The 27971-nt window shown below is 47.6% G+C and overlaps 1 protein-coding gene across 1 annotated transcript; it reads right to left on the bottom strand.

Annotated features, from left to right (window-relative positions):
* Nucleotides 1-2079: 2079 nt before the first annotated feature.
* Nucleotides 2080-27348, bottom strand: ARHGEF5 (Rho guanine nucleotide exchange factor 5). Its single transcript, XM_031665053.1, has 15 exons — nucleotides 27192-27348; nucleotides 16859-20024; nucleotides 16271-16328; nucleotides 15778-15842; nucleotides 15334-15587; nucleotides 11389-11549; nucleotides 10712-10864; nucleotides 10315-10444; nucleotides 9986-10060; nucleotides 9451-9540; nucleotides 7851-8008; nucleotides 7065-7226; nucleotides 5552-5622; nucleotides 3861-3965; nucleotides 2080-2821 (listed from the first exon to the last, which is right to left on the bottom strand). Exons 2-15 carry the CDS (start codon nucleotides 20010-20012, stop codon nucleotides 2664-2666), a joined length of 4794 nt encoding a protein of 1597 aa, XP_031520913.1. The 5' UTR covers nucleotides 20013-20024; nucleotides 27192-27348; the 3' UTR covers nucleotides 2080-2663.
* Between the last annotated feature and the right edge of the window lie 623 nt (nucleotides 27349-27971).

Below are 27971 nucleotides of genomic sequence, written 5' to 3' on the forward strand. Positions count from 1 at the left end.
TAATGGTGCCAGTAATCACTGAAGAAGTTGAGTTCAATTCTGGAAATTTGAAGACGGATGGGACAGTGAGTGAACCTATATTAAATTTTTCCAAACCTAAAGCATAGTTAGTAATTCAACTGAAGAGACATTACTCATGTCTAAATTTCTCTTTTTCTTTTTTTAACCAAGGACTTAAAAGACAGGTAAAGCCTAATGCTTTCTAATATCCCAGATTAGGTGAGCATAACCCAATTAAATGAATACATATTAAAAATCTAAAAAATGGTTTTAGAAGTCTTACAGAACTTATGTTCAAAGGGAAGAGAAAGCCTTAATAACTTCAAGCAAAGAAGCAGTCATGCAACTCAAAAAATTATTTGCATTCAGAAGCTGATATTGTATCTCTCTGAGAAAATAATGGAGAATTTGCCTTGAAAATAATATAGGGCTGAATATGGAACTGTTTGAGCCATAGGGCCAGTATTCAAATACTGGTTTGCACAAATAGTTTGGATTATAATTATTGTTATTGCAATCAATATGAATCAATTATTATTTTATATGTTAGTTTGTGCAAATTATAGCACATACAAATAATATATATTATCTACTTTAAAAATCTGGCTTTTTGAAAAGAGAGAAAAACCTCAATTGAACTTCTCTAAAACCATCCAATTTTTGATATTTTTGCAATGTCATCTTGCTTATGATAAAATAATATTAGCCCACATCTTTTTTTTTTTTTTTCTGACATGGAGTCTCACTGTGTTGCCCAGGCTGGAGTGCAGTGGGACGATTTTGGCTCAGTGCAGCCTCTGCCTCCCGGGTTCCAGCAATTCTCCTGCCTCAGCCTCCTAGGTAGCTGGGATTACCGGTATGCGCCACTATGCCCGGCTAATTTTTGTATTTTTACTAGAGACGGGGTTTCACCATGTTGGCTACACTGGTCTCAAACTCCTGCCCTCAGGTGATCTGCCCGCTTTGGCCTCCAAAGTGCTAGGGTTACAGTCGTGAGCCACTGCACCCAGCCTAGCCCACATCTTAATGACTACAGTGATAATTTTTTTCAATATTAAGTAAACTGGCCAAACACAGTGGCTCACACCTGTAATTCTAGTACTTTGGTAGGCCAAGGCAGGATAATTGCTTAAGGCCAGCAGTTTGAGACCAGCCTGGGCAGCACAGCAAGATCCTGTCTCTATAAAAAATTAATTAATTAAACTTAAAACATTAACAAAATAAAAAATTAAGGAAGCTAACATATGTTAGGATACACTGAAAACATAGTATGTTATTAAAAGGATGACAATTATGTCACATCATTGTTAAGTGGGCCTAGGACAAACTTTATAGCATCATTCTTACCTTTGTACAAAGCTGCAATGCAATTCTACTTCTGAGCCTCCTAAACACGAAACAGAGTAGTAGAGTGTCAAAGGAAGGACTATTATAGATGAAAAGATGGCATAAAAGATAACTATGGTATTGTTTTATAAGGACACTAATGAGAAAAAAATTTAGTCATATTCTTCAACCAAGACAGGCAACCTGAAAGAAACTAGAGAATAACACATTTGTTAGAGTTAAGCAGGGCTTTGGACGTTACTTGGTTCAAGCCCACGTTTTACATTTAAGGGCACAGAGACACAGAAGGGTTGAACTGTGGCAGCGTGGGGCCTGCAGTTTGGGTCTTGTGACATGGATCCCAGGCCTCTTTCCATCCTGCCTTTCACAAAGAAGAAAGCTAAAGCAGCTGAGAAGATATTTTCACAGTAATTCAGGTCAGAATATAAAATCATGGATGGTCCGAGTCGGATCTGCCCAATCCACCCAAATCATCCTATACCTATACCTTATGAGTACAGCACACATGAGGTTTTCATCACCTGTCAATTATTTCTAACTTTTTCTACAACCTCTGAAGCTGTAACAAGCAGAAAAGCTGTTCAAACTCTCAGGGGTCAGAAAGCAGGAATCAGGAACTGCCATCACCTAGGCACCACCTTAGTCTTTTATGACACCTAAACCCAACAGGCTGGAACTCTTGGGATTCCATGTTTTGAACCTTTTTCAGTGCTGAGGAGTTTGAGAAGAAAATACTCGGAGAAGTGCCAAGTTTATTAGAGTGAGAGAGTATTACCCTCACATTGCCACCAATAGACATAGATCTCAGAGACACACTGACCTCGCACCATAATTATGGAGAACTTCTAGGTTGGAAGTTACCTTAGAGGTCACCGGGCTGACCCTCCCATGTGATGTGTTAACCCCTCTTAAACATCTCCCTCCAGGAGACTGAGGTCAGATTCTGTTTAACATACGGCCATCAGAGAAACTCTGGCCAGCTCTGAATCTGCACCCTGGAGGCGGAGAATGTTTAAGCACTGTAACGCAGTAGAAGGAAAGTTCCTTGGCTCAGGCCCCAATGGTCCCCCCCTTTTTTTTTTTTTAAATGATAAAAGGTTCCCAGTGTCCAGTGCAAAGTCCCTCGAAATCCCTCCACCAAGCACAAAGCACAAAAGGAGGCCTGGGCCGAGGGACCGGCTTAGCTAGATTTTGTCCTTGAGCTTTGAGAAGGCCTAGTTCTCTGTCCACAGAAGGCCTCTCTTGCAGGGTTCTGGGGCCAGCCCTTGCCACGAGCAGCTTGTTCTTCAGCTCAGGAAAGTCCTCTCAGAGAAGACTTAGGCTTGCTGTTCTACCAGCTGTAGCTTGGCAGTCTTGACTCGATGAGCTTCCTTCAGGTTCCGCGCACGGACCTCTGGGTTGGAAATGAACTCCACCTGTTGCACAGGAAACCAGCCTCGCTCCCCGTCTGAGAGCCTCACGCCCTCCAGCCAGCCTGTGGGCACAGGGTGAGTGGGAAGAATTACCTGGGAAAGGCTCTCTTGCTTCCCTGGATCACCTTCCTGGAGACTTTTCTGAATCCTCAGGCTGAGTGAACTGGGGATCCTCCAGCATAAACCCAGCCTCCAAGTGTCCTAACATGGCGGCCCTGGGTGTGGCCAAGTCTACAGCTGTCCACTCCTGAGCCTTCATCACTGTTAATGTTGCATCACGTCCCTCCCAACATTTATGTTGATGTTCTAATCCTCCGTACCTCAAAATGTGACCTTATGGGGAATGAGGTTGTCACAAATGTAATTAATAAAGTTAAGATGAGGTCATACTGGAGTAAGGTGGCTATTAATCCAGTATAAGTGGTGTCTATATAAAGTAGGAAAACTTGGGCTGGGCGTGGTAGCTCACGCCTGTAATTCCAGCACTTCGGGAGCCTGAGGGGGGTGGATTGCTTGAGGTTAGGAGTTCAAGACCAGCCTGACCAACATGGTGAAACCCCATCTCTACTAAAAACACAAAAATTAGTCAGGTGTGGTGGCTTACGCAGCTACTTGGGAGACTGAGGCAGGAGAAGCACTTGAACCCAGGAGGCAGAGGTTGCAGTGAGCCGAGATTGCGCTACTGCACTCCAGCCTGGGCAACAGAGCAAGACTCTGCCTTAAAAAATAAATAAATAAATAATAATAATACATAAAATAAATAAAGGAGGAGAACTTGGACACAGACACAGGAAGGCAGCCAGCCACAGGAAGACAGAGGCAGAGACTGGAGAGATCCTGCCATAAGCCAAGGAACAGCTGGGACAACCAGACCAGAAAAGGTATGGAAGGATCCTCCCTAGAGGTTTCAAAAGGCACATGGCTCTACCCACACCTTGATTTGGGACTTCTTGCCTCCAGAACTGTGAAAGAATGCATTTCTGTTGCCATAGGCCACCCAGTCCATGGTACTTTGTTACGGCAGCTGCAGGAAGTGAACACATTCCCAGCGCTGCCCTGCCTGCAGTGCCTGGCCTGCTGCTCACACGTCCTCCCGCTTACCATCACTGCTCTGCTGAGTCACCATCACCACGTCGGCTTTCTCCAGTGCCAACTCGTCGTTCTCTCGGGGCTTGTAGGCTCGAAGGCACTGTACCTGGGGGGAGTCTTTGGAAGAGAAGAGTGTGAAGAAAGGTTAGGAGACGCAGGGGATTGGAACACAGACAGGGACTTGGAGGGGGGTGGCGTGGGAGGACTTGAGATAGAGACGGGTTTGGGCTGTTGAAAGTCACAGACAAAAGAGGAAATTTGAAAATGGTTAATAAAGAAATAGACATACCAGAAATGAAATGGACCAAAAATTCCACTTCTCCAGAGGAGATGGGTTGAGAAATACATTGTGACCACCTTTAGTTCCTCATCTCGAATACCTGAGATCCAGCTAATGACCCATCTTCCCTCTGAAACCCTCCCTGACTCTAATCTTCAATGGGTTCTGAACTCTTAAGACTGCTTGTTCATGCCAAGGCATTTATCCCTTATTTAACTGCTACATGGACATGTTTTGCCTCTCCAACTGGATTATAAAATCTGAGTCTGTGTCTTATTGTTCATTTTCTTCCAGGAACCAGATGTGGAACCAAGAAAGACTTAACCAGTGGGGACCCAGGTCTGACCTAAGCAAGAGACTGAATGCCCTGGAGCTTCAGTTTCCTCTTCTATCAGTGATCAAGATGGTTATTGATCAAGGTTGATCAGATGACTCTTGAGGACATTCAGGATTTCTCTATTTCTATGTTTCTGAGAACCAGGGGACATGTCCATAGAGCTGAAGCTCAAGAAAACAAGCCTCAGAGAATGCTTCACCTATCAGTATTCCATCGTATGTGGGTTTATGGCTCTTTTATGTTACCACACTGCCTTGATTCTCTTGTAAAACAAACGGAATACTGCATTACTATTTGCTTTCTCAAGATCCTCCCCATTGGCCATTCACAAGGTCAAAATGAAGGAGGAAGAGTGCTCCTGCCCTCCTCACCCACTGGGGAACTGAAGCCAGCAGATGGAGCACACAGAGAGCAAGTTAGCAGAGCTCAGTTACTACACGGCTCTCCTACTTCATTCCCAGGGTTCCTTGTAGTTGTTTGTTCTTTTCAGTCACTAAAGGTCCAGTGTTGAGATCAGATTCTCTGTTTTAAATTAGGAAATCTTTGCTGGAGGACAACTGTGGGGCTGGCATGAGAGGCATAAGAAGTCCAGTCTTGGCGTGAACGCAGACACATACATAATGTGTGTGCGCCTGCGGCTCCCCATGGGCACCCAGAAGCCTGGGGTAGGTGACCTCAGGTCACCCTCTAAGGAGAAGTGTGGTCAAGACAGATCTGGGGTGCTACCCTCCTGCACACCTCCCACCACCGTCAGGCTTTCTTCCCCTACCCTCGCAAGACCTTCAAGTAGGTAAAATCTAGGCAAAGTAATGTCAGCTTAGACTTAAGGGGACAAATGTTTTTAAAAAGAGCAAACTATTGCCCAAGGAAGGGCGTGTATAGGGAAGGGGGACTGCCATGGTGACGAGCAGTTTTAGGCGATACGTTTCAGGCATTTAAGCTCTAGAGGCCAATCTTCCACCCTGACATTTTACAGAATATCAATAAATGGAAGCCTAGAGTTCCCACCCAGTCCTTTAAACCCCTGTATCCAAAGGTCACATCTGACCCTGCTTGCTTTTCTCTCCCTTTTAGACCCTCACTCACCGTAACACTCCAGGAGGTCCAACTCTTCTCTTGGCATGGCCAAGGCTGAGATCCACCGAAGCTTTTCACTTCTGAGAAAACAAAGCAGGGTCATAGCGTCAACTGTGGGGGTGTAGGAGGAGGGCCAAGGATGGGGATGGCAAAAGACTGTGGGAAGGACTTATTAGTTCCATGACTTCTACCACAAAACTATATAGGACTCTTTTTGGTTGGAAACATGACACAATCTTGAACTATATGTGAATGTGTCTTGTCACACTTTACTTTTCCTCTTCTCTTTCCAGAATTATCCTCCTTATGGCTTCTCATATCTTCCAAGTTGGGGCATAAAGTCCGTTAGTCATAAAGTCTATAGATTTTCTGTTTCGGAAATTGTGCTAAGTGAAGCGTCCATCTCAGTTTAGAGTCCCTCCACCATTTTGCATGATTCTTGATACTCCCTTGCCTATCTCCCTCCAACCAAATATCTCAGAGATGAGCATTGTTTCATAATAATAATTAGATCAGGGAGATATATCTATTTTATTTGTTGTTGTTGCATAGTGTAATCCAAGCCTAAGTTTGTAATCATTTGAAGGTTTTTACATTCTCTTTGCCTCTGCGCTCAGTTGTGCCTAGGTAACTGAGCCCAGACACTATTACTGTTCCAGAACACTGTTCAAAGCAGCAAACCAACAACATGCATCTGCATCTGATTACTTGACTTATGTGCTATTTCGCACACAAACTCCTTTACTAGTCCTTCTGTTCAATAAATGAGAACAGGTGTTGTCGGTCCCACTCTGAAGTATCTTCCAAGGGACAAAACTGAAAAAGTGTCTACAACATAGGGATCCTCAAACACTTAGATATGTCAAACTTTTAAATGACTGTTCATATATCTTTTATAATAGCAATAACAGCTACAGGCTTTTATATGTTCATGATTGCAGGCACTGTGTTCCAGATTTTATAGGTCCTATTAATACTCTCAAAAATGTATGTCTGTGTGAATGCATTTTATTTTATTATTATTGAAAACATGAGCAAATAAGCATTCTCAACACTATGGATTTCTGGTCAACAGAGGACTGGGTTGGAAGATGGGAGCACAGAAAGCGAAAGTCACCCGGCACTTGTCTTATTCACATCTGTGCACACCAGCTAGGGCATAGAAGGGTTTTTGCCTCAGGCATGGAGGCAGGTGCCCACAGATATCAGTATTCCAATCCCTTGCTCACTCCATACCAGTCCTTCTCCTTTCTGATACCACACAGACCTGGTCCTTCTTGAGTAAAGAGTGTAAAATACATGCTAGGCCTCGGTGGTGACTTTGTATCCTCTCCCACCGCAATCTCCTGCAAGTTATCCGTTAGTTCTAGGCGTTTGGATTTCTCTATGGTGGTCCCCAGTCCAGAATGGGTTAAACGAGGCCGTGGCTGTTTTCTGGACACATTTTCTGTCTTGGTGCCACTTCTTTTCTAGGCTGCCCATCTTCCCCCATCCCCAACTCCTCTGCCCAGCCCCGTCTCACTGAGTCTCCGTGCTGAAGAGGAACTCGGCCTGGGCGCCCTGAGTGCTCTGCCGCAGAAAGAGTCGGAACAGGTTTTTGTGAGGTCCATGTAGCTTCATTTCACACTTCTCTCCCCGAATGGAGGAGAAGGGAGCGTGGTCAAATACCAGGAACCGGCTACCCCTGCAAAATACAAATCCTTTCAACCTGATTCTAGAGTTTCCATACTTCACCTACCCTCATAACCTTGGATTCAAAATTCCTGCATCTGCAGCCTGCAAATTCCCATAAAAACCACAAGATGGTCCTAACTTGCTCCCAAGATGGTAGCTCCAGGGTCCTTAGGGCTTTGTCACTAGTCTGGCAAACCACACACCTAGTGCAATGGATACATTACCACTTTAAAGAGGTGAAGAGGTAGAATTAATATACATTTCCCAAGAACCTTAAGACCAGAGACTTAAGATCTGGAATTAGCTAAGTATCTCTAGAATAGTAGGTTGAGCCTAGTCCAAAGAAGCCACAAATAGACTGATATGAGAACGTGATAAGCTAATTTGCTACATTTTGCTCTGTGTCTGTAACACAGTACATGTCCTGCCATGTGGTCTCATGACATAGTTTGATGGGATCCCCTTTTTGCTTTGGGCTTGTTTTTCTCTTCTGTAGGCTATGACCTGGGCTCTATGGGTTAAGCCATTGACAAGGGCTCTTCTAGGAACATGACCTGTCTCTCTCCCTTTCCGACCCCCTCTTGCCTCATCCCCTTCCTCTCTTGTGCCCTGGCCTGCCACTCCAGTCACTGACTCTCGGGGCCGAGACAGCAGCAGACAGTCATTGAAGAGGTGAAGGTGGACTGGACGTGTGTTCAGCTTCCTTCGCAGCCCTGGGGAAACACTGAACTCCAAGGCTGTCAGCTCCCCACTCTTCACCAGCCAGCGTGACTGAGAAATGAGTGGGAATATCTACAGGGCAGAGGAAGAGAGAGAAGGCAGTGTCACATATGGGAGAAGCATGAGGTTTGCTCCTGGTCCCACCCTCCTCGCCATGACACTTCCATGCAAGTTCCACCTCGAACAAGCATCTCTTCCACATCTGCCTTCTGGCTCATAACCCATCACTTAGATTCTCTTTCTCTCTGAACCCTCTAACTACCACTGTCCACTGGTGTGTGGATCCCATGGTTGTATGCTCAGGTAAACAGAAGATGCCTATGGTCCCACTCAGGATAGTGAGTGTGTGGGACAGCTCTGCCCTAGAAACCTGAACCGAAGGAGGGATGGAAGAGTCCAATCAGGGTATGTGATGGAACAAGTCAGTGAACACTGTATGTGTCTTAGAGGTTAAAATATTAGAGGCAGGTCTGGTATCAATTCCATTTTTTATTATACCAGAGATATGTGAGCAGTTGGAATCAAACGTGGGGGTGAGAAGAAGAACCAGGTGGGGCGTCTTGGAGCTGGAATTTGGTTATAGATGAGGGTGTGGTCTATGCTTAGTATGTGAATAAGGGATTTTCTTTCTTTTTCAGGAGTGTAAAGATAGTATCTGTTCTAACCACGGGCGTGGTGGCTCACGCCTATAATCCCAGAACTTTGGAAGGCAGAGGTGGGTGGATCACTTGAGGCCACGAGTTGGAGATCAGCTTGTCCACCATGGTGAAACCCCATCTCTACTAAAAATACAAAAATCAGCCAGACATGGTAGTGCAGACCTGGAATCCCAGCTACTCGGGAGGCCGAGGCATGAGAATCGCTTGAACCTTGGAGGTGGAGGTTGCAGTGAGCCGATCGCAGCCCTGCACTCTAGCCTGGAGCGACAGAGTGAGACTCTGTCAAAAAAAAAAAAAAAAAAATCTGTTCTAAGTTGGAATTCGAATGTGGAATGTCTATTTTAGATTTGTATTTCGATGAAGGATGTTGGTCCTAAATTTGGATCCAATCTTATGTAGGTTTGATTAGACTAGAAAGAGATTTGATAAAGTAATAAATGACTCAAGCACCAAAACATTGTTTTATAAAGGCTCATCCTGAAAAGTTCTCTCTTATCTGCCCATTTCTCAAATGCACCCCCTTGTCCTCAGGTAACCACTATTCCTTTTTTTCTTATTCTCCTTCCAGAGTTTCCGTATATACACACAAGCAGATACCTGTATGTATTTGTATCCTCCCACTTTTATACCAAAGGTGATATAATACACACACTTTTCTTTACCTTCTCTTTTCACTTAGCAATATGTCTTGGAGACCGAAGTAGGCCTCTCAGAAATAGGACAGAACAGAAGTTGGGCAGAAATGAGGGGAGGGGCTGGGGATAATGTGAGCAAGGTGGCTCCAGGTTAGGGGTCATCTGCAGGACATGTTGAGGGAGTTCATGGGCAGGGATGGTATGCATGGGACCGACTCACTTTGCACTCAAACTCAATCTTCTGGCTCAGGTAGATTAGCTCCTCTGTCTGTCGCATACTCTGGACATTGTTATTGCAGTCCCGGATCAGCTAGGGGTGCATAGAGTGAGGAAAGGGGAAGGGCACCGTGTTAGAGGCTTTGACCTTTGAGTCCCCTGCAAGCAATCTGGAAATAGGTTATGACAGCCTCGGTCATTTCTCCCAGGCTGGAATTGGGCAGGCAGTATCAAGCACAAGTCCTGGGCAACTTTGCATGACCCGGAAGAACATTCTTGGACTGAGTAAAAATGAGATTGAATGTGGGGGCGATGGTGGAGAGGGCACAGTCCCTTGATGTGGAGTGTGCTCAGTGTGGGACAGGTGGCCGTGGGGTGTGTATGTTTGGAAGTTTGGTGGATGCAGGGAGGTGGCTGAGCTCTCCCAACAGAGTCCCACCTCCCATGCTCCCTGGAGTCACGGGCCTAGGCGGGGAAGACCTCTCTGGGAAGAACACACAGAGGGTCGGAGGGTCAGATTGGAGGTGGTGGCTGCCTACCTGCTCCAGGGCATGGTGCGCCTTCGTGGCCTCTGCCTCCTCCGAGGAGCCAGGCTGTGTTCTCTTCAGAATGTTCTATTGAACAGACAGCGGGCAGGAGTGATAGGGGAAGAAGAAACGGGAAACAGGAAGAAATGATTGGGGGCTGGTGAATGGAGAAGCCCAGGGACCCCATTTCAGCAGCAAACATTTCTAAGCAATCAGGCAGTGGGCAGCAGGGAGACAGGATGTGGAGATCTGGCAGAAGAATGGTTGGTCCTTTGTTATGGGTCTTCCTGAGGGCATCCCTTTGAGTTAAGGGGAGAGGATCAAGGTAGCATCTGCCCTACCTGGAGCAGCAGTTTGAGGCGGGTGATGCGTTGGAAGGGCAGAATCAGAAAGGACTTGAGGGAAAGGCGCTGGCAGACGGGGTCGCTCTCCAGCTTCTCCAAGACCTCTCGGAAATTGCTGTTGCTATTCCTGCATGGAGAGTGAGCCTTAGGGGAGGGGGGATGTGGGGAGCAATGGGGATGCAGTGAAGGTGTGGGGAAGGGAGCTCAGTGGAATATCTGTGGGTTGGGAAAGAGCAGTGGGAGCTGATGTACAGGGCGCTCAGATGTGATGGTTGGGGGAACCAACACGGAGGGCGGGATGGGGAAGTGTGCTCTCGGGATAGCCCGCTGGGCTGGGGACTGGTGCATGGTCACTGCAGGCCTACATGGGGATTGAATGGAGGATGAGTCTCACATCAGGCTCTGGAAGGTGCGTTCCTGATAGGTCTGGTTGGTGACATAAGGCAGGTAGACCCGGCGGAAGTCTGGGGCATGGTTCAGGACTACATCACATACTTGGAAGGAGAAGATATTGTTCTCAAAATTCTCTTCCAGGTCTGAAAGGAACCTGTACAGGATTTAAACAAGTCTCATGAGACTTCTGGGCCTCAGTTAAGCAGTTGACTGGCCCCTGATGTACACTGAGCTAGTGACTTCTTCACTCCATTAGCCAATAACTTCTATTGACTCTCCTCTGCTCTGTGCTCCTTGCTATGCACTAGAATTCTCTCCAAAACTGTCCTGAGTTTGAGCCTAATATAACACTTTTATTCTAATATTCCATTTCTCATTCTTCTTTTGACCCTGTTCAGGTTTTCTGATCTTTAGATGGTTTTTCCACCTCACCTCAACCCAGGAAGCATTGCTCATTTACTTCCCCGTTAATGGATCTATCCACCCACAGGCCCTCTCCTCTTCTTGCTATTCTTTTTCCTACAGCCATCAGGAATCATGGAAGAAACTGAGGCCCAATTTCATCCCATCTCATAAGAAAATGAGAGGGTTTCTAACGGGGGAAAAAAACAGTGGAACATTTAAAGCCTCACAACAGCGAGGCTGAGTGAGTGGGATTTGAGAGAAGGGGGGTCTCACGTGGCGCTGACGTCTCGCACATCCTGTAAACGAGAGAAGAGCCATTGGTGCTCCTGGTTGGAAAGTGTGGCCCGGAGTGAGGTTGAAAGTTGGAAATGATCCACAGCTATGTTTAGACTGCGCAGATAGGAGGCCTCTGACACAATCAGCTCAAATTTGACCTAGGAGGTTGGAGATGAGGAAGATTAACTAAGAATTTTATTTACCCCCTGGAATATGCCAGCCACTGTGTAATGTTTTAGGGGTAGAGCGGTGGGCAAGATCCTTTTATGGTTCACAGTCACACCAGAACCTTAGTTGATCTGCGGGGACAGGGGAAGAGCATTTGAGTAGCATTTAATCTAGGGTTGAAGCACAGGTACAGTCCTTCAAAGGTGTAAGAAAACTATGCTTTCCAGAAATCTAAATAACACAAAAACAAGAACAAAAAATGAATAACAAAATCAGATGAATATGTTAATTTGCTTCACTAGGGTAACTGTGTTACTATTTATATGTATCCCATAACATCATGTTATATATCTTGAATATACACAATAAAATCTATATTAAAAAAACTAAGTAGACTGGGCGCAGTGGCTCACACCTGTAATCCCAACACTTTGGGAGGCTGAGGTCGGTGCATCGCTTGAGTCCGGGAGTTCAGGACCAGGCTGGGCGACATAGAGAGACCCTGTCTCTACGAAAAATACTAAAATTAGCCGGGTATGGTGGCATGCACCTGTAGTCCCAGTATTTGAGAGGCTGAGGTGGAAGGATTGCTTGTGCCTGGGAGGTGAGGTTACAGTGAGCCAAGATCGCGTCCCTGCACTTCAGCCTGGGCGACAGAGTGAGACTCCGTCTCAAAACAAACAAACTAACTAACTAAACTAAATTGAGCATGTTTTGAACCAAGTGTACAGCAGTAGTGGCAACAGATGAAGTTGCAGCAGTCGAGGAGGCCTTAAGGGTAATGTAAACAATGTAAAATTGTTTGGACTTAAGACAATGGGACAATGAAAATAGGCTTTACATAGGAGAATAACTTAACCAGATTTGTTTTTTATAAAGTTTTTTGTTTTTCTTTTTTTGAGATGGAGTCTCGCTCTGTCACCCAGACTGCAGTGCAGTGACATGATCTCAACCCACTGCAACCTCCGTGTCCCAGGTTCAAGTGATTCTCCTGCCCCAGCTTCCTGAGTAGCTGGGATGACAGGTATGCACCTCCACGCCCAGCTAATTTTTGTATTTTTAGTAGAGACGGGGTTTCACCATATTGGCCAGGCTAGTCTTGAGCTCCTGACCTCAGTTGATCCACCCTCCTTGGCTTCCCAAAGTGCTGGGATTAGAGGTGTGAGCTGTTGCGCCCAGCCTGTTTTTTTATAAAGTTATTTCTAAGCAGAATGAGAATAAAAGATGAAAAGAAGCAAGAGCCATGTTAAGAAACTGTTGTAATAATTCCACATGAGAGATGAAGGCCTGAATAGCCATGGAGCTGAAGAGAAGTAGATTAATTTTATAATTATTTATGAGGTAGAATTGGAAGGGTTGGATTATTTGCTAGAAATGGAGCCTTAAAGAGAAGGACGGTTCAAAGCTAATGTTTTGTACTCAAGCAAAAGCTTTATGAGTTGGGCACCTGAGTGAATGATGGAGTAATTTACTGAGCCAGAGAACCTTGAAAAAGGCATAGATTTAGGGGATGAAGGTGATGAGCTCAGTTTGAGGTTTGAGGACAGATGAGGAGCAGGAGACAGAAGGAGGATATCTGAGAACAAGATGGCGCAGCTGTGGTTTAATGCATGCCCAGCATGTGAGAACTTGTCTAGAGGTTCCAGCAAGGTGCGCCATGACTCATGACCATGCCTCTAGCTTGGATGAAAAGCATGAGGCCCCAAGAGAGATGCCTGGATAGAAAAGAGAAAGGAGACACACACACCCTGGTGATGACTTGGATGACCAATGACACAGCCAGATGACCCTCCCGTACAACAACCCTGAACAGGGACACTGAGGGCTCATTTGCATTCTTGCTCTAACATTCACTACACGACTGACTGTGGGTGGCTCATTTAACCTCTCTGAATCTCACTTTTCTTGTCCTTTTATGTGGATATAGTGACCCCCATCTCACTGTGGAAGATGCGACAGTCAAAAGAAATGGAGTCTGTGAAAGTACTTTGTGGACCCCAGAGGGGCTACTTTATAAAATGAATTATGTGTGTTTCAGAGAGAGAAATGTAAAGCCCTTTCTTCTCACAAACATGAGACCAGGGCTGGAACAGGAGCCCCGATGGACTTCCCAGTATGCTGGAGTTGGTAAAAGAGAGCTAGAACTCGTGTCATCTCCCATTGTTTGGTCAACAAATATGGGGAAGATCAGTTATTTTCTAAATATCTTCTCTGTACTTAAAAATTTGTAGCCAGAACAGGGCTCTCAAGTCTGAACTTTGCAAAGTCTAAAAATGTATTCTGTCTCTGACTCGGTAAAAGCATTGTCTATCCATAAGTCCTCCTGGCCCAAATTTTACTCCTCCCTGCCTCTGAAAGGCAGAGAGTATGGCACTAATATTTATCAAACTATACATCAAACATTATTGCTAAATTAGATATGCATTATTTCATTTAAACCATTCAGCAACCCTGAAAGGTAGGCGTTATTATCCTCAATTTGCAAGTGAGGAAACTGAGATTTAGTGAAGTTATAAGGCTGCCTAAGCTAGTAAATGGTGAAGTCATGTTTCAAACCTAGGTCTGGCTTACTTAAAATGAAAAGTCAACATTTTTTGAGAAATTACTATGTACCAGGCATTCATGTTTCTTGATTCTTGTGGTTAACTGTTTGTATCTCAGTTTTACAAATGAGGAAACCGAGGCTTAGAAATATCATGTCGTTTGGCCAAAGGTAAATTGGAAATATTAAAGTGGGCTCTGTGGCTGGGCTCAGTGGCTCATGCCTGTAATTCCAGCACTTTGGGAGGCCGAAGCAGGAGTATTGCTTCAGCCCAGGAGCTCGAGACAACTGGGCAACATAATGAGACACCATCTTTACAAAAAATTAAAAAATCAGCTAGGCATAGTAGTACATACCAGTAGTCCTAGCTACTTGGGAGGCTGAGGCGCGAGGATTGCTCAAGCCCAGGAGGTTGAGGCTGCAGTGAACAATGATTGTACCACTGTACTCCAGCCTGAGTGACAGAGCAAGACCCTGTCTCTAATAAATTAATAATTAAAAAAAAAAAAAAAAAGTGGGTTTCATATCCAGGTAATTTCTTCCAGAACCTAATTTCTTAAACATTATTCTATTCCATTGTTCCATATGGTCTTTATAGGAAGAAAGGTTTTACCCCATATTTCAGACAAATTATTAAGAGGCACTCTCCATGTAAAACTATTACTAATGGTAATAGCTTAGAATCAGGCAAACAGCCTCTAGTTCAGTCTTGCTGTTGGGAGTAACAACCAAGCAGGGACTGACGCTCATTCTAAGGCCCCTGTTAGATTGATGGACCATAGGACAGCTGCAAGGGGCGCTCTTCAAGGGACCCGACAAAGAGCCCCTGAATGTGCCTTGGCTAAAGAGGAAAACTGTAGTGTAGCCTGAAACCCTGGTTGAAAAGGGAAGCTTTCCTCTACCCTGAAACAGCAGTGATGATGGGATTAACTCCACATTCTTCCACACAAATTCAGACGCAATGGCCACCCTGTATAGCCCAGACCAACAGCAGGTAGGAGTAAGTGGCCTATAGCATGAGGAGGTGAGAATAAAAGGGGAGGTGGTGAAATGCAGAAAACAATTCAACTTCTTCAGAACGGACATGACCCACAGCTGTGGCATGTACACGCGCCTGTGTGGTGGGGACAGCCAACTCTTGGTGGCAGTGGTGAGCAGGAGAGAAGGATGCTAGCACACGAGACCTAGTCATCTTTTCTATAGCCCCCTCCCCACCGCGGCCTGCCTAGTACCTCTTGCAGCTTTTGGTCTTCGTGAGTCATGGAGAGCAGCACGGTGCTGTTGCGCACCATGGGGATTTCCTGCCAGAGGGAGCCGCTGGAGGCCACGGAGAGCCGCTTCAGGTACGACTCGGACGAGACCAGGGCCTTCCGAGGCTGCCGTGGAGAGCTAGGCCCAGGTGTCTCAGGTAGGCTCTCCAGCCTCTGCTGGCTCTGGATCTCCTTATTCAGGACAACATCACTATACTCCTGGTAAAGCAGCTGGGCTGCAGGGCAAAGAAGCATGGGAAGGAAGAGAAGCAGGAAGAAGGGACGTGAGTGGAGGTGGGGAAACAGATCTTCTGCAATGCCTTCTCACTAGGGACATCCCTACCCCACTGCTGACAGTCACAAGCCCCTCTCCAGTGCTGGGCAGAATGCCCACCTGGGTCTACAGTTCCATGTCAAGGTACTCACAGGAGTTGATGAGCTTGGAGCAGCGTCTTGAAAAGCCTCCCATGACCTCCTTTGGTTTTTTCTCCCTGTGGAGTAAAGAAGAGCTCTGGGGTACCTACTGGCCATTAGACACAGAGAACCCCGGCGACTGTGGGGGACAAAGTCTCTGACCTCTGGGATGCGTGCTGGGATGTCAAGACCAAATCCCCTGGAGAGGCAGAGTTGCAGCTTGACCCACTTGGGCTAACATGGAGCTTTTTTGGGGTTTAGTTCATGGCCATAGGGCTTGGGAGGACGGATGACTTGTAGGCTCAGCTGACCGAATGAGGTAGATAAAGACAATCTCCCTACCCTGGTATCCCGGCATCTCTCTCTTCTCCTCCTTACACCCGGAAGAAACAGGAATGAGCCATTCAGGGTCTCAGAACCCTTATCAACGGAAATTCTCATGAGGGGATCTCAGTATCCCAAGTAAAGAGAGTACATGTGGCTGTTAGGGGAGAGGGTGACTCACCGAAAAACAACAGTGTCTGAGGGTGCCAGATGTTTCTCCATGGCTGGACCTCTTGAATCTAAAAGTGGAAATGCGGAAGATAACTGAGATTTCAGAGGGATAGAGACAGCCAAAGAAGGTAAGACCTAGAGCAGGAGATGTAGGGGTCCAGAAGGGAAAATGGGCTCTATTGGGAAACTGGGAGGGAAGAAAGTGGCAAAGCAGAGAGTGTGAAGGAGACCAGTACCAGCAACGTCCCCAGCCACGGGTCAGGATGGGACTGGGACAAGTACAGGAGGCCTTTTCTACCACCCAGGAGGAGAGCAAGCTGGGGACTGTAACTGAAGAGTAGAGGGGAGTCCAAAACAACCTTGGGACATCCAAAGAAGGTGCTGGTTGAGAGAGAGACAGGGAGATAGAGGGGAAGAAGGAAGAGCATCCCAAGGAGCTTGGAGGGCGTTTCGGGGCTCTGTGTTGAGGTTAGGCACACGTGTGAGTGAAGCCAGCAGAGGGAATGTTAGGAACCCTGAGGACAGAAGATGGGATAAGGTGGGAAGAGCTGGGAAAAGCCTGGTCTGATGTGTCACTGTGGTCCTGGTCCTTGCTCACCTGAAGAGCCCTCAGGCAAGATGGAAGGTCTGCGCAGGCCCTGCCGGCTCCAGCCCTTGTGCTTGCTGGCCCCCTCACTAGGAGCCACAGCCTGTCCACTGCTGTCCCCTGGTGGCCTCCCTGAGTCCCGCCTGTGGGGCCAGCTGGACGCCTTCTCCAGGTGCAGATGGCTGGGTTTTTCTGGCTGCCTTGCTTGGCTCACAGATGACCTCCCTGGACCACTGGTTCCTTGCTGAGGGGTTGTCCTTCTCAAAGGTTCTCTTGCAGGGACCTCAGGATGTTCTGAGACTCCTGCTTCATCCTTAGGGGTGGATCCCTGGAGCTCCGGAGTCCAGGGAGTGGTAGGGGAAGAGGGGCATAGGAAGTTTGTCATGTTGCTGAAAGCCATGCCAGGGGACACTTCGCTCTTACTCCTGCTGCTGGAAGTGAAAGACTCTGTTGATCTACCTGTGGCCGGGGGCCAGGAGGTGCGTCCAGCAGAGGTGGGGATGGGGACTGTCCAGTCTTGACCAGCAGGTCTTGTTTTAGCATGACCCCCTGAGTTCATATGTCCTCCCCGAGTGCTCCTGCTCCTCCCCCTGGACTTTGGGGGTAATGGAGGTGGTTCGGTGGGAGGGTCTATGATGGGTAGCGGGGGTAGAGGCCTGTAGATCCTTGAGATACCAGGAGCAGAAATGGAAGAAAGGTGGGGCTGCGGCAAATCAGGGGTAGGGGGTAGTGGCTTGTTGTATCTCCACCTGGGGGTGACCTGAGCATGGTGGAAGCTGTCTGGGGTAGATGGCAGAGGCCGGTGCTGCCTGGCCACAGCGGGGTCAGAGGCTTGGGGAAGTGGGCCTTTATGGGGGGTATATGGCCCTGAACCTAGGGCCAATGGAGGAGGGTGGCTATGCTGCTTCAGTGTGGGAACCACCACACGAGGATGGCCATCTCTCTCCACCACGGAGGGATGGGCGTCCCTCCTCTCTGGGGGAGGAGGGGGCAGAGGTTCATGGATCCTCACATCCATGGAGACAAAGGATGGGGAAGAACCATAGGCGGGAGACTCTGCGGCAAAGGCTGGATTATGTGGGGAGCCCCAGGACTGGCTGCTGGGAGGACTGCTGGGCCTCTCTAGATTGGAGATGGATCCTTGAGAGTCCTGCTTCGGAGTGGATAAGGCAGTAGGGGATTCTGAAACGGTGCTGCAGTTCCTACCACTATTTCTGTCCCTTCTTGGGGTCACAGAACTGTAGATGGCAGGTTTGGGGGGCCTCTGGGGCAGCTCTGAGTGGGAGTGGAAAAGCAACATTCCCACCAGGTCTGGAGTCTGCTCTGTCCTGTGAGAACCGGGGAAGGAGTCACTCCGTAAGTACTGGACGGTGCCTGTGGAGTTGGCTGGGGGCCTGGGAGGGCTGGCCCCGGCAGAGGGGAAGCCATGGAGGGTAGCCGGGCACATCTCCGAAGTCCCCCGGGGAGATGGGTCATCCATTGAGAGAGGGGCACTGGCAGTTTCTGAAGCATGTGCAGCACAAGAGATTTCCCTCCTGGGAAAGGCACCTGGGGGCCTGGCAGATACCGAGGCAGGTGTGATGGGGGAGGCTTCAGCAGGACTGGGAGGAGCTGAATCTGGTGTCCCTGGAGGAGTCACAGATGCACTGGCAAAGACTGCCTTAGTCCCTTGGCTGGACGCTGTTCCCTTCCTCAGCCTGGATCCCTCTTGCTGGCTGTTTTGAGCTATTTCCTTGTCAGGTGACTCCTCAGTCGAAAAGGAGCCCAATAGAGAAATGGGCTGGTGAGAGCATCTGATGGGCTCTAGTGAGGGAGACAGAGCTGCAGGGGACAGTTCCTCAGCCCTGGACTCTGTCTGAGTCCTGGGAATCTGAGTCACGAGATATGAGGCACCTGGAAACACGTCACAGTGAGGAGAGTCCTCCGGGGCTACCAGAGCGGGCATCGAAGGCCCATGATGCTCATTCTCCTCTTCCCTGCTCCTCACTCCTCCCACTGCCCCCAGCCTGCCCCCATCCCAACTCCCTGGCTCTTTCTCCTCCTGCCCGCTGACTGGCACCCCTTTCTCCTTTAGACCTTGATCTTCTTGCTTTCCAGTTACTTCCTCTGACTTTCCCACAAAGCTTTGACTCTTCTCATCCTGAGAGTCCACCCTATTCTCTTCTGGCATCTGTAGCTCCCTCTTTCTCCCTTCTCCCTGTTCTGGACCTCCCTGACCCTGAGCCCTCCTCTCCATATCCTCCTGCTCCCACTCACCATCATTCAGACCCTCTGGTTCCCCAGTGAGCCTCGCTCTTTCTCCTTGTCTCCCAAGCATCACATCATCTTGTACCTGTTCCTGTTTTTGCTTCTGTTCTCCCTTTTCTCGATTAACCTGCTGTATCATCTGTTCCTCCCCCAACAGCCCATCAGCACAAACATCCTCCCCCAGAGTTCCTTCCCCTGCAAATCCTGCTTCCTGCTGCCCCTGCTCCTCCAGAACTTGGACCTCCTGGGGATGCAAGAGCCCTCGACTTTCCTGCAGCTCCTCGGATGGCAGCTCTTCCCCCTGCCTGATAGTCTCACTTTCAGAGCCTTCACTCTGGTTGGTCTCTGCAGGATGCTCTTCGCAGGGAGAATAAAATCTGGTCTGACCAGAGGTATCTGAAGAGGTTTCCTCTTCTTCTTCTGCCTGTCCAGATCCCAGTGTCAAAGAAGTAAGTCCTGGCCAAAATTCTACCTCCTCTTCTTCGCTTCCCAGGTCACTGGAAAATGAGGCCATGTCTAGATGATCACTCTGAATGGGGCAGGCCCAGAGCTCTGGGGAAGCTACAGTCCTTGCTTGTCGGCCTGCCAGGCTCTGGGGTGCTGCCTCCCAGTGTTCCGGAGTGTCACAGGTCTCAGCCACAAGGCTTTCCTGATTGGGCTCCACATCTGCAGAACCTTCCTTGGGAAAAGAGGGCATCATCTCACCAGCATAGTCACACACATCCCTTAACTCTCTCTGCTGGGTTGCTGAGAGTCTGTATTCCTCTCTCCATTTATAGGATGGGTCCTCATCTTCTTGAGCTTCAAGCCCCAAGGCAGACACCTGGCTGCTCCTCATGGAAGCCTCAGGGATAATGCTGAGTTCTACTATGGCAGGGATGGGAGGAGAGGCTCCATGCTGGGCCTCCTCAGCCTCCATCAGGGCTGAGTCCTAAGGAGGAATCAAAGACAAAGGTTTCTAATAACTCCGCTTTTACCTATCAGAGGAAGAGACTGTAAAAAAGAAGAGTGATGCATTTATTTGGTTCCATTTAGGGTCAGTCTTTGAGACAACAGGTTCTCAACAAAATAAGCAATAGGCTCTATAAAACTTGTCATTGATGTATTTATTTCATAAATATTTTCCTAGCGACCCTGTTAAGTGTGGGGCATTCAGTAGTGAATGAGATAAAGATCTTGTCGTCATGGAGCCTGTGGTCTCGTGAGGGAAACAGGTCATAATGAACAATTAAATTATAGCAGAGGACCATTGGCAGAGAGTGCCAAGCAGCTCCTCGTTGTCAGTTCTCTCTAGACTCCATTATGTCATCTTCTGTCTCTCCCTGTCTACTCTTCGGACACTAGGAGTGACTCAGCCTCATATAACTCCCAGACACGGCACAGGACACACCCCTGATCTATTAGGCCAGAGAAGCAGTGTCAGGAGGGGGGTCTTCCTCTTAAGCTGTGGACATCAGTTAAAATAGGCCAGGCTATGATAGCCAATGTGCGAGGTGCTATGGTTTCATCTTCTTTAGAGAGGGTTTGGAGTTGACTCATCTTTCTATTTTCCATAGTGTCTACTACAGCATTGTAACTAACCAACAGTTTTGTTTCCAATTCTAGAGGCAGCTGTTGTAAAGTGGGATGATAACCGTCTTACTGGATTAGTGTTGAACTAGACAGGTTACCACCTTCAAGGAGGACCACAGAAGGGTGACTTCTGCATCATCTTACTCTCCTCTTGGCCTCAGTATCCATACGAACTCTTCTCATGAATTCTTTTGACCTTCCTGTCTTTGGATTTCAACCTTCCTGCCTTTCCTCTCACTTCCAGCAGAACGCCTCATCTCCTATTTTGCAAAGAAAATAGAAACTGATGGAACTGGGTTTCTCTCACCTCAATTTCTAGCGATCCAAAGCAACCTGTATTTCCACTCTTTCTGTCTTCCGCCCTCAGTCAGGAAAAGATGTATCTCTCCTTTCCATGCTCTGTCACTTCTAGCCTGCTTCTCCAGGAGCCCTGTGCACTCATACTTTCAACATACCTGCTGAACAACCCCTGGGGTATGGAAGCATTCCCACATTCTTCTCATCTTCCAAATGACTAGAAGGAGTTGCTCTTATCTGCTGTCTTCATACTCTCACATCTCACGTGCCTCCAACCCAGCTTTGATAAGCAGCATTCTGTCAATATTCCCTACAATCTACATGTTGTTAATTCCAAAGAAGACCCTACAGATCTTCATTTTGGGTAGTTCTTGTCAGTATTTGACACTACTGAGGTTAGAAATATTCTCTTGTTACTTGTAGTATTACATTTTCCTGGTTTTACCCCTTTAGTTTCCCCGGATTTTTTTTTTTTTTTTTTTTTTGAGACAGAGTCTCGCTTTGTCTCCCAGGCTGGAGTGCAGTGGCGCCATCTCAGCTCACTGCAACCTCCACCTCCCGGGTTCAAGTGATTCTCCTGCCTCAGCCTCCCGAGTAGCTGAGATTATAGGCGTGTGCCACCACACCCAGCTAATTTTTGTATTTTTAGTAGAGATGGGGTTTCACCCTTTTGGCCAGGATGGTCTCGATCTCCTGACCTCATGATCCGCCCGCCTCGGCCTCCCAAAGTGTTGTGATTACAGGTGTAAGCCACCACACCCGGCTTCCCCTGATCTTTTAACTAGGTTAAACTGTACCTCTCTTTGTAGCACTTTGCAACTATAATTCAGTTACTTTTCCTTTGTAGCATTTATACAATTATAATTATATAATGATATGTGTATTTTGATTTACCCTCTATTGCAACCCATAGATGGTAAATTTTATGAGATTAAGAACTATGACTTGCTCAATGATCCATACTTAGCCTAATACTGGCCTAAATTAAGTGTTTAATAAATATTTTTCACATAAAGAATAAAATTCAGGCCAGAATAAAATGTGATCCTTTTACTTCAATGGAAAATGCCCACCTTTTCCTAAAATAATGATTAACAGTTTACACAGAACTTTAAACATTTAGAGCTGTATACACACCAAATTAATTTTTCTTATTTTTCATTCTGAAACATTAAGGTTTTCCTGCATACATGTCACTAAAAATATGACATTTCATTCATAAAAATAATGAAACACTTCTTTAAATATGTATATGCCATATATCTAAGAGTCATCATATAAGATGGGTACCATTATTCTGCCCATTTTACAGATGAGAAACTGAGTTTCCCAATGCACTTTATATATATAATCCTGACACTTTGGGAGGCTGAGACAGGTCAATTGCTTGAATCTAGGAGTTTGAGACCAGCCTGGAAAACATGGTGAAACCCTGTCTCTACAAAAAATACAAAAATTAGTGGAGCATAGTGGCACGTGTCTGTAGTCCCAGCTACTCGGGGGCTGAGATGGGAAGATCCCTTGAGCCCAGGAGGCAGAGGGTACAGTGACCCAAGATTACATCACTGCACTCCAGTCTGGGTGACAGAGTGAGACCCTGTCTCTAAATAAATAATTAAATAAATACATAAAAATAAAATAAAATAAAATTCTTGTTTCCCTCCTGGCCCAGATTCCCCATATCTAATCAATCACCATGTGCTATTTACCTCATCTGCTAAGTATCCCTTAAGACTGTCCAGTTCTGTCCCATCCGTCTCCACTGGTGCATGCTGCTACTGCCTCGCCCGGCCACTGCACCCGGCCACTGCCTCGTCCGGCCACAGCTTGGGCACTGGCCTCCACTCATTTTGTGCTATTCCAATCCGTTCTCCATACAGTACCTAAGTGAGCTTCAAAAGCACCACTTCTAGCTTAGATTCTTCTGTAACCTCTGAATGCTCTTGAGATGAAATCTAAATCTTCAGCATGGGCTACACACCGTGCATAACCTGGCTCTGCCTTCTTCTCCAGCAGCCTATTCACCTGTCACCATCTGTCCCTGCCCCCATCCCCCCTCTCTCACTGGCTTTCAGTGTCTTTAGCTCACTTCTCTCCCTGTCTCTCACCTGTAGGCCTTTGCAGACACTGCTCCTCTGCCTGGAATCCTCTTTTGCAACAGATAATCCTTTGCTTCTCCTCAAACACACGTTGCACTTGTCATGCCATATTTAATGTCTGTTTTCCAGGCTAGATCATGAGCACCATGAAGGCACAAACACTGCCATATAACCCCCTCTGCCTGAAGCTTAGTTGGTCCTCAACAAAGATGTATTGCATGAACGAATGGTGGAAGAATATAGACTGAAAAGAGTATGGCTCAGTGTTTGATTGTACCTCTTTGGTATCTTTGCTGGTTTTATGACAATTGTAGAAACCATTTAATTTATTTGAACATCTAATTTCTTATCTTTAAAAAACTCCTTCACAGTTCTAGTAAAGATTAAATAACATAAAAATGTACACTGTTATCTTTAAGGGTCATAGAAATGGTGGCTATCGTAAATACTGTTGATCTGAGAGAGAGAGAATAAGTGTAAGAGAGAAGCATAGGATTCATAAAGCCGGAAGGACCTTCAGAGACACACAGAAACTTTGCTCAATTTACAGATGAAGAAACTAAAGGTCAAAGACCCTAGACCCTTGCTCAAATCTCCTAAGCGAATGGTATGAGCAAACCTGAAGCAAAGTCGCTTAAGTCTACTGTAAGCACTTAGAGTTTCCACTGAAAGAAAGCTGGCAGGGCATCGGTCCAGAGCAGACCTCAGAATTCTATGGACCCAATGCTGCACCTGACCCTGCACCTTTCTTGTCTGGTCCAGGCTTAAACTGAAAACTCACCTGCTCAGAATACTGTCCTGCTGAGCCACTATGTACACACACACAGACACACACACACACACACACACACACACACACTGAGCCATCCTTACAATCTCTTGCAATAGAGCCTAACATAACCAAACAGGCAGGTCCCCAGCACACTGCAGAGTAGTATGTGACAAGATTCTGGCCATCCCAGAGACACAGATACCATCTATGTGGGGCAAAGAGGTATGCCTGACATAATTGTACATAGGCAGAAGGACTTTTATGTCCTTTTCCAGTTAATTGACACCATGTGCGACTGGCTCCCTATGTCTAGCCCTTAAGTACAAAATAGTATAATCCCTATGGGTGATTCTGTGATGTGACCCTATTCTCTCAACCACACATCGGATAATATACTTGCTCACTGTAAGACACTTTCTGAAACTTGGCTCCTTCCTGCCTAAGGAGACCATGGGACTAAACCTGTAGTCTCTCCTCACCTACATCTGTATGGTTCAGGCCCTCTCCTTCATATACACCATCACGTCCTCAAAACAAGTAGCCTCTAAATATGTGTGTTTCTGCCATATCTAGGGTATATCTATAAATACCATGTGCTACCTGGACATTTTCTGTTCCAATCTAGTGGCACCATGCATGCCTGCCTCTGCAAACCCATTGACACTGTTTCCAACTGTCTTTTTTTCATTTGGAAATATCAGTGGTCACCTGCTCAGCCACCAGTTACCGCAAAGGGAGAACATACCCCACGTTCCCTATACTTGATCCTATCTCAGTGATCCTGTTGCAATCAGGCATGACAAAGCTAAAATGTGACGAAGTGAAAGGAAATCTGTAAATCATGGTCTTACTCACGTAAAGGCATCAGGAGAGAGTTTTTCTGCAATGCTCATTATGTTAGAGTGCAAACATCCTCACCTCCTTCTCCACCGAGGGTGAATAATCACCATTTATCTGTGTACAGGCACAGCCAGGGCATGGGATCATGGGGATATGGCCTTCCTTCAGACCACAGACATTTCGCATCCACATAACCTCACCCACGTGTGACTTCTTGAGAGGCAAAGCTTCAAGTCATCCCTTTAACACAATGTATGACAGAGCTCGCCATCTTCCCTAGAGCCCCCCCACCCCCAACACCTTAGGTCTTGTCTATTTCTAGTCACTAGAAACAACACTGTATTTCAAGGATACAACCCCTCCCCAATCAAACTGCCAATTCTTTGAACTGAGGCTCAGTGCCATATATATTTTTGAGGACCATGCTTCCTGGATTTTCTAGCAACGTCGATTTCAAATATTCTGACCTACAAACCACTAAAATAATATTGAGGTTAAAATAAGATCACCACATAGATATATAACCTTATTCACTGTTTGACATCACTGCCCTCGATACTACAAAGATATCAAAATAGGGGTAGCTTTCTGGACCACTGACTACTACAACGTGTGTTCTGTCCACTGTAGGAAAGTCCCACCATGCCAGTGAAAGCCGTAATAAACACTTATCTATTCCCTAATGTCTGAAAATGTCACACCAACTGCCTTATAGACCAGATGGTTTCTATAAGAACATTATTAGTATCAATGCTGACTTACACTCCACAATCTCATCTGTGGCCCTGGTGGCATCCACACAGATAATATTAGTGTAAGTGACATGTTTGTGTATTAACATAGACCTTGAGGGTGACTTTGTTCCAGTCTACCTTGCAGGCACTAGAAGCCATCAGCTCCTGCTTACTCCACAGACACTGTGAGTGACCCAGTCCCTATCTACACCAGAACTGTTGGTCGCCTGTTTGAGTCTACACCACTGACACTTGAGTCATGCTGCTCCTGTTGAACCCAAGACCCTATGAGTGACACCATTCCTGTCCATACCACATAGCGACTGATCTCTCCAGACACCACAAATGACGTATTCCTGTCTATCCCACAGACACCACACGTAATGTGGCCAAAGAACCTCAGACAGACCGCGTTAAAGGCAGCGATACATTCTCAGGACCTCTGATATATGAAGACTCTTCTCTCTATTGAGAATCGCTATATTCTGTTGATGAGAGGGATTCCTTTACACTCTTCCTGATTTCTCTCTCCTCCCCAGTAGGACCATGACATACATTCCTCCTGCACAACTGTCTCATGCAGAACTGACACACCCTCATCCCATCTTCCCAGCTCCTCAGGACTCCTTCACTAGCCATGGCTTCAGTTTTAGGCCCACAGATTGGTTCACAAATGACACCTATTTTGCTAAGGCCTATACCAGGAGCTTCTTCATGCTCCAAGTGTGGATAAAACAGGACGTCTGAGACAGAGGCCACATCAGGAGCTTTTGAGCTGGGAGCTGGGATCTCTGGATTAGGTCCAAGATGCAAGGCGAGACAGTGGAGTGCAGTGGGGGAGCAAGCCAGGAAGGAAGCTCGAAAGGAAAACCACCCTCTCTGGTCTGTTTGACACACCCTTCTCTCTCAACCAGACAAGAGTCCTGGCCAGAGTTCACTTCTAGGTAGACAGGAGGGCAAATCTGTCTTTGGAACCCAAGATCCAGGAAGGGAAGAAAGGGACTGAGATCTGGAAATGACGTGGTATCACAATTGGCTCTCCTCGGGCAGTCTGGCCGGAAGGCAACTGCAAAAGATGCTCAGGGGTTCTAGAGCGCTGAGTCCCCATTCTAGCACCCCCACCCCTACCTCAGCCCGCAGCTCTAAATAACTTCTTTCCACCTTGCTAAGCATGCAATGTTGTGATTCACATCAAGCTTTAGGAGGCTCCCCATATGTAGGGAACTGGGGTGAGGGGCAGGGCAGGAGTCACTGTTCCAGGTTACACAGCTTTGGATAACACGGAGAGAAGCTACACATAGACTCACACAGTATGCAAATACCTATGGAGATAAATAAGGAAAGGCCCCCGCCTGGTTAAGGAAAAGGAGCCGATAAAACCTCTCCAGGTAAGGAACAGCTTAGAAAGGGAATCTCAGTTATTCCTTCTGATACGGCTTAGTTTACCCCAGGGCGCCGACTTTGAAGAAAGGGCCCTGATTATTGGCCCGGGGAACGTCTGGGGGCAGGGTGCCCACTTCCTAGGCGGGACCCGACCGGAAGCAAACTTTTAGGCAACATTTCCTTCAGTTCCTCTCCTCTTCCCCACCAAGGTCCTCAGCCACACACCCCGAGCTCTGCCTGCAGGCCCAGCCCCCCCCATTTCCGGAGCCTGCGCCCCGGACCCAGCGGGGGCTGATCCCTGGGGAAGGCCTGGCTTCCTCTTCCTTCCTGGGCCTGCCCCACCTCCGCCGGGCTCCACGGCCGCCGGGAGCCCAGGGCCGAGACGGGAAAAGGGCACCCACCTGGTCGGTGTCACATGCTGCTTCGGCCCCAGCGTCCCCTCCAGGTCCCGGCGCCGGCCGCAGTCCCCGGCGCCGTCCCCAGCGCAGGCCCGGCCGCCCCACCCGCGGCCCGCCCCTGGCCGCCCGACGGGAGGGAGGGATCGGGTTCTCCTAGGAAGTTTCAGGTGAGGAAACAGGGACACACCTTCCCGGAGGAGGGGCAGGGCCCCTCCGCGCGCGAGCCCCATTGGTGTGAAAGAAGCTCCCGCGTCAGAGCTGGGAAGTGCCGGGCCGGCGGGGAGGGGAGCCCGGGCGCAAGGGCCAGGCCGCGGGCTGTCCCAGGGAGCCCCGAGGGCGCGGTGCGCGGGCGCAGGGCGGGCGCAGGGCGGGCGTAGGCGGGGTGACGCGGGGAAGGGTCGCGCTCAGAGACAGAGGGAGCCGGCCGGGCCCCGCGGTGTCCTCGGACGCCTCCGAAATCTCCCTGCGTGTTTGTTTCTTCGGAGCTTCACCGGAGCCTGACTCTGGACCCGGCCTGTCTGCCTGCTGCCGTCTGTATGTGTTTGTCTTTTGCCTTGGTCGTGCCTCTGCAAGTCTGACATCCGTGGTTGTACAAGTGTTTTTATCTTCAGGCCTCAGTGGTTTTTTGTTTGTTTGTTCGTTGTTTTTTTTTTTTTTTTCTGAGACGGAGTCTCGCCCTGTTGCCCAGGCTGGAGTGCAATGGCGCGATCTCGGCTCACTGCAACCGCCGTCTCTGGATTCAAGAGACTCTCCTGCCTCAGCCTCCCGAGTAGCTGGGATTTC

Source organism: Papio anubis, chromosome 4 (genome assembly GCF_008728515.1).
Source record: "Papio anubis isolate 15944 chromosome 4, Panubis1.0, whole genome shotgun sequence".
In the NCBI taxonomy this organism is placed as follows: Eukaryota; Metazoa; Chordata; class Mammalia; order Primates; family Cercopithecidae; genus Papio; species Papio anubis.